At 37.9% G+C, this 12219-nt stretch overlaps 3 protein-coding genes across 5 annotated transcripts in view; 1 reads left to right on the forward strand and 2 right to left on the reverse strand.

Annotated features, from left to right (window-relative positions):
- Positions 1 to 9483, forward strand: part of LOC144527939 (Golgi SNAP receptor complex member 1-like) — a 30358-nt gene extending 20875 nt beyond the window's left edge. The window contains exons 7-9 of the mRNA XM_078266298.1: positions 8345 to 8374; positions 8642 to 8724; positions 8971 to 9483. Of these exons, the coding sequence (XP_078122424.1) occupies positions 8345 to 8374; positions 8642 to 8724; positions 8971 to 9095 (238 nt within the window). The 3' untranslated portion in view covers positions 9096 to 9483. The remainder of the gene's footprint in view (positions 1 to 8344; positions 8375 to 8641; positions 8725 to 8970) is intronic.
- Positions 505 to 1735, reverse strand: LOC144528130 (uncharacterized). Of its 3 annotated transcripts, none has more exons than XM_078266597.1 (5): positions 1611 to 1735; positions 1260 to 1359; positions 1083 to 1178; positions 780 to 908; positions 505 to 654 (listed from the first exon to the last, which is right to left on the reverse strand). In XM_078266597.1, exons 1-4 carry the CDS (start codon positions 1707 to 1709, stop codon positions 811 to 813), a joined length of 393 nt encoding a protein of 130 aa, XP_078122723.1. In that variant the 5' UTR covers positions 1710 to 1735; the 3' UTR covers positions 505 to 654; positions 780 to 810. The 3 variants fall into 3 exon arrangements, with proteins under 3 accessions (XP_078122723.1, XP_078122722.1, XP_078122721.1); XM_078266596.1 differs by having other exon boundaries at positions 810 to 911; XM_078266595.1 differs by having other exon boundaries at positions 780 to 911.
- A 756-nt stretch (positions 9484 to 10239) lies between the features above and the next one.
- Positions 10240 to 11395, reverse strand: LOC144527940 (trafficking regulator of GLUT4 1-like). The gene is made up of 3 exons (XM_078266299.1): positions 10770 to 11395; positions 10456 to 10582; positions 10240 to 10367 (listed from the first exon to the last, which is right to left on the reverse strand). Exons 1-3 carry the CDS (start codon positions 11169 to 11171, stop codon positions 10354 to 10356), a joined length of 543 nt encoding a protein of 180 aa, XP_078122425.1. The 5' UTR covers positions 11172 to 11395; the 3' UTR covers positions 10240 to 10353.
- Between the last annotated feature and the right edge of the window lie 824 nt (positions 11396 to 12219).

Raw genomic sequence — 12219 nt, forward strand, 5'->3', positions numbered from 1 at the left:
TATGTACATTTCGTCGTTCACTCACACTCAGCCTGTATTCCCCAAAGTGACTATTAGGAGGCTTAGAGTTGTCTGCAACTTTTCACCAAAGTCATTTCTTTTTCTACAATAAAACATGTGTTTATTGGTTGAAAATATTAATCTCTGTATTCTTGATCAACTCAGCCTATAGCTCTGCAGTAATAGTATGTGCCCTTATTATTATGACACAGCTACGTCATAGCTGGTGCAGCCACTGTTTTGCAGAAGCATAAGAGATTGAAGAAAGACTATCAGTGTGCAATCACAGTAAATCATTTTAGGTTAAATACTGGAATATGTATTTAGAAAACCCAACTGCTAGTTAGTCAGTTTACTGACAAAAACTATATCACAAAGACAAATCCACAATGAAAGAAAATTCTTGACAATGTTTGGATGAAGGACAAAGAATATAAGAACACTTTCAAGGCACTGAATATCCCTCAGAGCAAAGTCAGTAGAAATGATAAATATTCAGCCAAAGACAGTCTCATAGAGCAGCCACTCTACTTTATTTTCACTCATATTTCCTTTACATTCATCGGATCACTGACTCTTTCTGTTGATTTGAAATCATGAATTCTACACTCATCAAATGGTGCATTGTGTTTAGAAGAGTTGGAGGCCGATTTCCTAAAAGGGTGAAACACAAAGAGATTAAAAAACATCAAAAATATTGATGAGAAAATCCAGATTATATTGTTTTACAATGATCCATTCAAAGGTAAAGAATTAACATATCACACGCATATGCTCACATCTGATAGTAAATCTCTTCCACTTCTGACCTCAGCTCTTGCTGAAGCGATTCCCTGAACCAATGGATCCTGAGTTACAACCAACGTTAACATCAGAAGTGTTGCCAAGCCTTTGACCAGCTCCCACTCCTCCTGAGAAAATATGAGAATTGAGATAAGGACTTCAAAGTTGACAACAGAAACTCAGATTTTTAACATTAAGATGCTGATATCTGAACATAAGTAATAAACTGGACTGTTAATACAGTTCTGGCAATTTAATTAAATTTAATAAGAGGATGAGCAATAAGAGGAATATCTCACCTTTTATATTAAATGTGTTGCCTGATCCAATGCATCCTGCATTATTTCCTCTGATGCCAGTGGTGTTGCCCACAGCAGCATTGTTTCCAACACATCCTGCAAGAGTCATGCGAGATAGAGATTTGATGAAACTGTCATGAGAACCTTACAGAAAAGAATAGACGCACTCAGATTTACCATTAATGCTGAAGTCATTATTAGAACCAACGTTCCCTTTGTTGTTGCCCAAGTGTACGTTGTCGACATTACCAATGTGGGACATTGTTCCTGCTGAAATCTAGAGAGTCAGAGAATGACTGAGAGGAAAGTAGAACCATGATTATGATAAAAATGGGTTCAGTCAAAATGTTGTACACTTTTTAGCATATTGTGTTTCTTTCTTTGATTATTTAACTTTAGCACAAAGTGTAAGAGAGTCTGTCATAGCCTGAATATCTAATGCAAAATACAATATATGACAGTAAATTAGTTGTGTTTAAAAGAAAGCATTTGAGTGAAAAACAGACATGCATGCAGTCTTTATCTTACCGCTGGTTTCAGTTGTTTCTCCTGTGCTTTGAGGGGAGCTTGTTGGTGCCCTGAGGAGAGAAGACTGCTTTTATAAGTGTCCTGCACAAGCGTGTTCATGTATGTTTGAGGGTTTAAGAGGAGGAACTTCCTTATATGGTTGAAAGCAGTTTTTATTGTTCAGCTAAACGTTTCCACAGAATCTGAACAGGATATGCAAGATTTGTCATAACCTGAGGTCAATTTCAGTTTCTTGAAATGTTCACCTGTGGCTGTGAAGAGGGCCGTGAAAGTTCCAAAGTCATTGTGTACTATGAGCCCTCTGCCTCACTAAACAGCCGCTATTACAGAACAAGTACATTTTACAGTTTCTCCTACAGTTTCTTCTCTGTTGAAGAAACAAGGTGTCATTACAGGTACTTGTGAAGAGCACTTAATGGATCCAGACTTGAACTTACACACATATTTGTGCTCAGTAATTTGCTCGAAAATTGCATTTTGTAAAACCAAACCAATGTTTAATTACTGTGTAGACATTACCACATATTCTTATAACAATTAGCTATGGTCGCTGCCGTCTTCATAGTGTATTGTATTGTTCTTTACAATATCCACAAAATCAACAGGATTCATGAGTGTCCTTTCAGCTTACTTCCTTTTACACAATCTGTTAAATTGTTGTGTTGTCATGAGTCTAGCAAAAAAAGAAATACATATTCATGGGTTCAGTAGGATCACTTTAAATAAGATGCTCTAGCAAAGTTGGGCCCTAGCACTAAAGTTTACACTTCATGTGAGGAATCTTTTAAATTAAAGGAACTTGAATTGGGAGATAGCTAACTCAAATAACTTAAAGAAATAAGCCTCAGGTGTTCTCTGTGTTACATAATGTATCCTTCACAGAAACATAGACTGATGGCATATTTACTCTCAGGGAAGTTCTGACAATAGCAAATTAGCTGACTGATTCTAAATCAGCCAACATATTGGAAATGCAAAGTTCTTTTAAATTTAAAAAATAAATAATGATTTAAATCAAATAAATTCTAATTCTAAACCTTTATGGTTGATTGATGATTAAATGCTGTTTGCAGCCTCCACATTGCTGATTCACAAGTTTTACTTCATAACTGCTACAAACTCAAACTGAAAGTGAAGCTTCAGGTCACACGGTCGCTAAACCAAAATTAATGTTCAGGTTAAAAACAGAACTTGTGACTTGTGGTGCAACACGTTCTCACGGCAGTTCGTGAAATGGTCACGTAGTTTTTAATCTATTGATTCGTGTACACGGACACGCTTATCTCGTTTTTTTCGTGGAGGTCAGCACGTAATGGGAAGCATCTATATACGGAGGTTGGGTTTAGGAAAAGAAGAACGGGGAAAGGAAAGGTCACATGCGGGAGACGGCCGTGGTCTCTGGGGGGATGCAGGACAACAACAGGACGGTTGTGTTTAGGAAAAGAACAACTGGGAAAGGAAACGCCACACACGGGAGACGATCGCCGGTCTAGTCGTGCTGTGATCACGAAAGATGCTTCCCATTGAAATACATGGCCCCTGTGTTATTACCAATTACAGTGTTTAAAAACAGAACTCAAGTGTGAAGGATCTGGAATATGAATAATGAGATGTATGTTTGAAATATCTTTACACTGTTAAATATAAAAAAATAAAAAAAATAAAATAATGTGTGTGTATATATATATATATATATATTTATATATATATATATATATATATACAAAATGAACTCGTGACTTGTGTTTTTGTGGTTTCAGTAGGGAATATTTAAAAAAAAAAAGTAATTCTGAAATTGGAAGTAAGTCATATTACACATTTGACTGACTGTTATAATAAGACTGCTGTTATACTACTTTATAATCTCATTGCCTATCCATATGCTAATGGAGGCACCTTTTTACAGATAATGGATGGATAGAAACAATTAAATGGATTGATCACAGCACAAATAGAGGCATCTCTCTACACCTCTAATATTTAGTCTAATTTTTTCAGCCAGTACCTGATGTTCATTTGGCATTTAACATATCAAAATCATTAGTCTCATTATAACAGTCAAATGTTTAATACGACTTACATTCAATTTCTTAATTCAATTTTTTTAAATGCTTCATACTGAAACCATTAAACTCTCTCAAAGTTCAAGTTCCTTTAATTTAAAAGATTCTTCGCGTGAAGGGTCAGTTTTAGTGCTAGCTCCCAACTTTGCTAGAGCAGCTTATTTAAATGGCTTATTGAAGCCATAAGTATGTTTATGATCAACCTCTCAAGCTTCTTTTTGAAAATGTTGAACTTGTCCACTAGATCAATATCATCCAAGGATCAATTACATGTGCCCATAGGTTTGGATATAGCCCCACCTTGCTGCCACTCTGTCATAATACACTAATTATCTAGCCTGAAAACTGGACTGTATTGCCGGTTCCTCTCACTTTATTATTAATTTAGTTATGTTTAAATCACTGTAATACTCGAAGATGTGGGCGGTAATTAAGAGGTCTAGAAAACCAGGCTCCCAATTACACCCACGCCGCCGAATTCCTTAATGGAGACAGTGTCGCAATTCACGATTTTCTTCAGGTCCAAATGATTACAATCCTGTGTAGTGTTTAGCTGCTGCTTAAATAACGATTCAAATGATTTGCGTCCACCTCTACAGTAATTTTAGACCGATAAGAACATCTTTCCCCTGTTCCCAGCACTGATGATGAAAAGAAACAATGCTAAGACAGAGACATGCGGCATATTGACTTTAGTTTCTTTAATATTGAAGCTGATGAATCTTGAATCTGATTTCAAAGCATGAATCTGTCATTTGTATTCTTGTGTTGTAAGATTCCCATTATAAGAACATCAGTCTAAGCTGAGTGGTTCATGATCTGTTGGAGAGCAATTTCCCTAGAGAGACGAAAAGCGGTGCAGAAAGAAGAGAGAGCAAGATAGAATAAAACATTGGTGATAAACAACTGATGCATTAACAGAAAACATTAACACACAGACATGTTATATGCACATGCACACATTCAGTACTGTGTTCTAAGTGACCAATAAATCTGTGCTCTTCCCTCTTACCTCAGCTAATGTAAATGCGGTTCCCTGAACCAATTGATCCCGAGTTGTTACCAACAGTAACATTACTGACGTTGCCAATCTTGGACTTGGCTGCAATCGGTCCTGTTTAAATACCATCAAATATAAGAGATTGAAAACAGTTAATAATGTTCAGATATGTGCCCTAAAGATCTCTCAATAATAAACTACCCACTTTGCCTAGCCATATGAGAAAGATAACCCACCTGTCACAGTGTAGTCATTCCTTCCTCCAATGCATGCTTTGTTTGTTCCAGAAACATGAATGTTGCTGATTTTACCCAGAGAAACATTTTCTGCAGCATCACCTGTAGAGGAGAAGACAGCAGAGAGGACAATGTTTAGAACTACAGATGATCCAACAGAAAGTTCCAGTTTAGACACTCGGATAAAGATGCTGGGTTAAACTTACCTTTAACATTGTACTGATTCTCCGCACCTATTCTCCCTTCATAGCAACTGATGGAAATGTTTCTGTTGTTGCCAATGTTGTAAGACACTGGTCGGCCTGAAATGTAGACAGATGAGCCTAAAAAGATGAAGAAACATGATGAAATAATAATCAATGTTGTTCTGTTAAATCCCATGGCAACACTCTGCAGCTGTGACACACTTGTTGCTGCTGTCTGGCTGTAATGTTTTTGATGTGTGACTGTTCCACATTATCACATCTGGGACACGGCATCAGCTTAATGTGTAACATGTAAATGTAAACAAACTCAATGAAGACAGAGCAGTTGAATCAGACATGAAACGGAGTTGGAGGCTGACATGTAGAGTCTGACATGGTTGATTTAAAAAGAAACAAAAAAAAAAACAGTACTGTGCTTTGTCAGGTATCATATACAGGTGTGATTCTGGTCTGTATTTGATGAGAGGATTTATTGATTCAGCTTATGCCCTCATTTTTACAGAATCTAAAAGGGGGGGGAACGTGTTTGTTTAACAGAGTTATATCAACATATTTTCAATAGCAAAACTGCCTCTTCATAGCTCTGCCAGAGCTAATTTCCAAGAAATTGCTAATTATGCATCAAATTTAGCAATTTCTTGGAAAAGTGATGATTGTGTCTCATCATCATAACATGCTGAGATTTAATTCTGTCGTTTATGGATATTTGACACTTTTGTCAGTGGCATTGTGGTAGGAATAGGCATGTATTGTAATAATGTTCTCTTATTGCTATTTTCTGTTGTTGGTGGTCAGACTCATTATTTCTACAATTATTTGTATGTTCTTATTTGTGTAATTATTTGTGTGGCCAGGTGTTATTTGTGTAGTGCCAGACAGTCCTGGTGTGTTTCACAGTGAACCATTAGCTCTATAACTAATTGTAAATAACCATAACTAACTGTTGTTTAGCTTCTCAGCCACAACTAACCAGAAGTCACCAATTGTAATTGTTCTCAGAGTTAAGATGTTTAAACCTTTCTGTACCACTCTGCTTCTAAACATGCATGTCACAGAAAACTGTCCGTTGTACTTTTGCCTCACCTACTGTTTTTTTATTTTTATTTGTATGCACAAAAGTGTAATTGTACAATCAATTCAGGTACAATGTTTGCGTAATGTTGCAGTTTATTTTTTTGCATTGGCTTTGTTTTGTCGATTTATTATAAATGCTCATGTAGTAAAGTTTTTCTTTACTTAGGTTTATAGTTATCATGGCAGTTTTGTAAAACAATGACAAACATGTACAAACGTTTGCTCTCAATCCAGCTTATACAGTACTGTCACATTCGGACAGGTAGGCATCTGTAGCACGTGGAATGTTTTTTCGATTGACTGTTGCAGCTTTAAACTTTGAACTGTTGCAAAAGTGTCATCATCGTGCCAAGTAGGCCCATACAAACCGGGATAACAAACTGTTGATCAGACCACTGTGAAGTTTTAAAAGTAGGAAAGCAGTTTCACGTAGAAAGGTAGTAACTAAGTAAAGAAAGAAAAACAAACAAAAGCAAGAAGCTGCCTTGCCTGTAAAGAATAGAGAGAATACACAGAGGACAGCAGTAGATAGGTTGTGGGAGAGGTGGAAGAATATGATGAGGAGGAAGTATAAAGCGCAGTATTGATTTTGGTCTCCAGTGGAGTCGGCCAGGATGCACACTGCTGACTTTATATGCTCTGCTCAGCTCTGGACTGAACACTTCATTTTTCTGTCCGTAACTTATCTCAGCAGCTGATGTAGACCTGCTGTGTGTGTTCATTGTTCTGCTTATATGCACCTAGAACAAATAACACGGGGGTCGGGTTACCATCCTGAAATATGTACAACTATGTGTTCAGAGCAGTTATACTATAGAGATTCATTTCTTGCTTCTGCTACGAGGGAGTTTGATTTGACCAATCAGTTTCTGACTTTCCCAATAATCTTCCATTAACCAGCACTTTTCTCCTGTCTCGCAGGAAGCACAGGAAGTGCTTCTTTTATGATAATTGACCCAAAGAGCTGTGTGGTTTCATGGCACAGGCTTTCCCTGTGTCCTGTTGTATAATCTCTTGACTCATAAACCATATATATATATATATATATATATATATATATATATATATATATATATATATATATATATATATATATATATTAGGGATGTCAGCATCAACGCGTTAATCGCGATGCGATTAAGGGCCGAGCATAATGCGTTAATTCTTTTTAATCGTATTAATCGCATGCCGCCATTTATTAATTTATTTTCACTTCACTCGGCTTTGCGTCGTGCCTAACAGGCTACTATTTTGCCGTACTTCCTCGTAACACATCCTGCTGCTGCAGGAATAGCAACGAGGATTTCGGCGCCTCATTCTGGTGCCACTGATATGCCTGCACTTCTCTCTGATGCTCTGAAACAGACGTTACAGGCAACAGAAACATTGCCAGGATGTAACAATCTGCAGCTGCTATTGTCGGAAAAACACAGATGGTGCGTTCAATGAAGCTGGTAATTTACAGCCTCGTGGTGCATTCATAGTTGTTGTTAAATGCCATTTTTCCATCTGGTGGTTGTTTTTGTCATTCAGCAGCTATTTACTAGTGAAATAAGTTATTGTAGTGATTACATTATTATTAAACATTTAATTTTGACGATATGGCCTTAGCATTAAACAAGCCGTTCTTTAATGTTGCCAACTGTTTAGTAACCTTTTTTTTTACTTTCTTAAAAAGTATCGGTTCAGGCACCGTTAAGGCACAGTTACCGTTTTAAAGGTACCGCTTTAGCACCGCTATCCAAACCAAACAATACCCAACCCTAATATTGACTCTAGATTCAAATGTGTGACTAGATTAAATATATAATAAACAAATATAAATCTTAAAATCAAGTTCATAAAGTCATTTTCTTTGCATTCATTTGATTCCCAATCAAGATACACTGGTAAGAATTGCTTTCCATTGTTAATATGTACTTAAAAACATAGAATTTTAATCATGTGATAAAACATGCGATTAACTATAGAAATTCAGCGATTAAGAAAATGTAATCGTTTGACACCCCTATATATATATATATATATATATATATATATATATATATATATATATATATATATATATATATAAATATAAATGACATCAAACGGTTATTTGTTACAAGTGATGAATGGACTTTTCTCTTTTTTCTCTCCTTTTTTCCGTTCACAGCTCAGATAGTCTTATTGACAATGCAATAAGGTAAGCGTTATTGCCCCATTCACTCTTCTCCTCTCTCCTTTTACTCTCACTCACTCACTCAACATAGTCACACACACACACACACACACACACACACACACACACACACACACACACACACACACACACACAAGGGTCTATTAAGCCATCATGCCTCCCCACTTTTTGGGTCCTCGGCCCGACACATTAAACTCAAATGTGATGCTGTGAAGACAGCTCTCTGCCTCTTTTCCAGACTAATCCCTCATGGTTTCTTCTTTGTTCCAGTATCGCCATGGCTACCAAAGAGAACATCACATTTCAGCGTGGGGTGTTAAAGTCCATTCAAACCAGGGTCACAACTTTGGCCAGTATCCTTTAATTGTTTTAATCATTTGTCCTCCTCTTCTTTTCACCTGACCGTCTTAACTTTGTATTTTTTACTGAAGCTGGTATGACAGTAAGACACTAGATCTACACCGTTAAGCTCTTTTTATTCCTCTTCCTTGTTGTGTTAATGCTGATGTATTTTCCCCTGCTGCTTTCTGTCTCGCAATAAAGGGAAAGCTGACCTGGATCTTAATTATTTTCCTTCACCACACTTTCCTGCCGCTCAGATCGTTTCCCCACCATCAACAGTCTCATCCAGAAAATCAATTTGCGCAAGAGGCGGGACTCTCTAATTCTAGGCGGGGTGATTGGCGTCTGCACCATACTCCTGTTGCTCTACACGTTCCACTGATCTGCTGGTCAACTGAAGGACTGTTACTTTCTTTAAGAACATGTTTTTCATTGTATCTCAAGACTTTTTTTTTTTTTTTTACATTTTTACAATTAAACGTAAAAGTCAATTTAAAGAGTTAAGAAAGGATTTTATTTTTAGAATAAAAATATATCACAAAAAAAAAAAGTCTTAATTGAAATTGTTGCAATTTTCAGATTGGAGAGTTTATTTATTTATGGAATTATGATAACATTTCCATCTTGGATTTTATATATTGCTGCTTATATATCCTGTTGTAATGGTAACTCTTTATAAATGTATGAAGTAATATTGTGTACTACTGTTGATGTCATACTTCTTTATATAGTATTGGCGGCGCCTAATAAAATAAAGGTGATGAGCTCAAGTTTGTCATGCTCATTCAAGTTTATTTACGACATGCAGAACTATGGCACGGTAAACCAGTCATACAGTATAAATGTATAAACATCAACATCAGAGTGCCAAGAACAGTGCATACAGGGAGATCAACCCCATTCATCTCTTTCTAGTATGTTACATAATGAGGCATTTCAGTAGAGTCCGAACAGCAATCAGTTTGTCATATAGCACGCAAAGCAAGATATTACACTATGACTGCCGTAAGGTGTTGTTGTGGTGAACGTACATTTTAGACAGTGTATGAAATAATTATATACATCTTCCTACAGTCAGTCTGTAATTTGTTGCAAATGTTAAGAGAAATGGCAGCCATTGGCGGCATTACAGACTAGAGGTGCACTGATGCCAATGATGAGGTTGGATTTATTTATCTTCACATCACATGCCTATCTTATATGCGTTTGTTTTTTGATGTAGATGGTATCTGTCGTCTTCTGTCAGGAGGACATCCTCTTATCTAATGGTTGCCATTTTTAATAAGCAAAATGTAGTGGCATCCAATTCTTTGTCTGTGTGTCAGGCATGTGTACATCAGTGCACCGCTAGTTTGGACTATGAGTAGTTACACTTTCTCCACAGCATGTGCTGTCTGATGATCCAACACTACAACTGTGTGCAGCCTTCATTTTCCTTTCTTTGTTCCTGAGTTTGTGGGGTTATTTGACATGAGACTGCGACTTCTTTTCCCTTTTCTTTCTTTCGTCCATAGCAACAACAGCTTGTTTTCAACTCAGATGTGCTTTTTTCATCTTCAAAACGACATTCCTCTTCCTCCTCTGGTCTGTGCAAATTTGAGATCAGGTGAAGTTAAAGGAGACTCCTTCCATCGCACAATTCACTTCTGTGTCTCTGAGAGGCAGAGAAAAAGAGAAATTAAGATACACAGCTTTACGCTTAGCATTTTGAGTGTGTTTGTTTGTATGTCTTTCTTCCATACCTATTGTAAACACTATGAAGATGATGACAGCCACACCCAGCAGCATTGCCAGACAGCTGAGCAGCATAGACAGACGCCCATACTTCCTTGCTCCTTCAATATCTCCTGTATGGAGAACAGACCTCGACTAATGGGACAGGAAAATGAAGGAGGTGATTAAGAGTGAATTATTTAAACGCAACAGAAACAAAACCCTTGAGTGTTTGAAAAGGCGTAAAACTGTATTTAGAATATACCACAGACATAATAATAAGAAAAGCAATCTACATTGTGTTATTGTGAAGACAATAAAGCTGTAAAAATGTAACACTCACCACATGTGCATACCACAAGGCACACATGTTGAGCGGAACTGCGGGGCAGAAACAGGACAGCACGGCGAGCCAGAGGTAACTCGGGGGTACGGACCCGGGCGGCACCGGGGAGGGCAGCGGGCCCAGGCTGAGACGGGACAAGGATTTGGGTGGGGTTGCCAGATGCCCGATGGAGCCCGACTTTAGCGGTGATCTGTGTCCGTTCTGGTCAGCATCCAGGGACCGGACGCTCCCTCTGATATTGAGGGAGAATGAGTCGGACGGCTTGATGTTGCTCTGCCCGGTGGGCTCGGTGGTCGCAGTGCTCAGCAGCTTCTCCGTGTCCTGGAAGTCGGTGGGATTGGAAACTTCCCTCTCACCGAGGGCGCTTTTCTCATAGGCGGCATCAGTGTTGATAGCCATTGCTGAGAGATAAGAAATCTCCAAGTCTTAGTATCTGTCTGACCGAGCCGCTTTCCTTTGGATGAAGATGCTGAAGAGTCGTCCTTCAGATGTTCTCCATTGGGGGTCATTAGATTAAATATTATAAATGCAGAAAGCCCAATACTTCAAGGCAACCTATTTAATTAAGCAGTCTAACTCCATCACAATGTCTTATTGATGAGCGAGATGTTATTGATGTCTGAGTCCCTCTCGCGTTTAGTTGGCGGTGGGCGTCGGGACGCACGCCTCGCCTTTTACCCCCCTCTATTATGTAGTGAGGTATTACCGCATCCCTTACATCTCCACAGCACATCCCCCAGTGTCTACTGATGCACTAGGCGCGGCGTCTGACAATGCAAAAACAACAGTTAAACGTCTTTGGAAGTGAACACGCGCGGTGCGTAAAAGCTTTCCATTTACGCGCGGGGGCATCAGCTGGATCAGCATGTATGACACCGCACAGCGTGTGAGAGGAAGAGGAAGAGAGAGAGAGAGAGAGAGAGATGGAGAGGGAGTCTCACAGGAACCTCACTGTCTGTCTCAGGTATTCAAACTTTACATCCCCTTTAAACTTCCTCGCCCCTTACATCTTTCTTTTTCTGCCTATAAAAAATGGCCTCCACCGTGACCACAGATAATTGGTTAACTACATAAGTATAATTTACTTGTAGCCTACTTTAAGTATACATTTCTATTTTATACTTCCCTATTTTTTACTCCACATTTATTTATAAGATTTAGTCATTGCAGATTAAGATTGTACGTCACACTTTAGACTCAGCATATTTTTGTAAAACATGAATCTGTAAAGCAACTAGTATAATGAAACAAAAAGGAAATACTCAATACTTATAAGTAGTAATATAATATAAATACTCGAATTTGTACTAACTTGAGTAAATATACTTATAGTGTAGAAAATCGGATGCATCATTGCAAGTAAACTACCCAACAGCATATGAAACTACAGATTATTGCATCAGTGATGATAATCTATATAAAATATAAAATAATAAATACATCAGCT

The sequence above is a fragment of the Sander vitreus genome, chromosome 13 (genome assembly GCF_031162955.1).
Source record: "Sander vitreus isolate 19-12246 chromosome 13, sanVit1, whole genome shotgun sequence".
Lineage (NCBI taxonomy): Eukaryota > Metazoa > Chordata > Actinopteri > Perciformes > Percidae > Sander > Sander vitreus.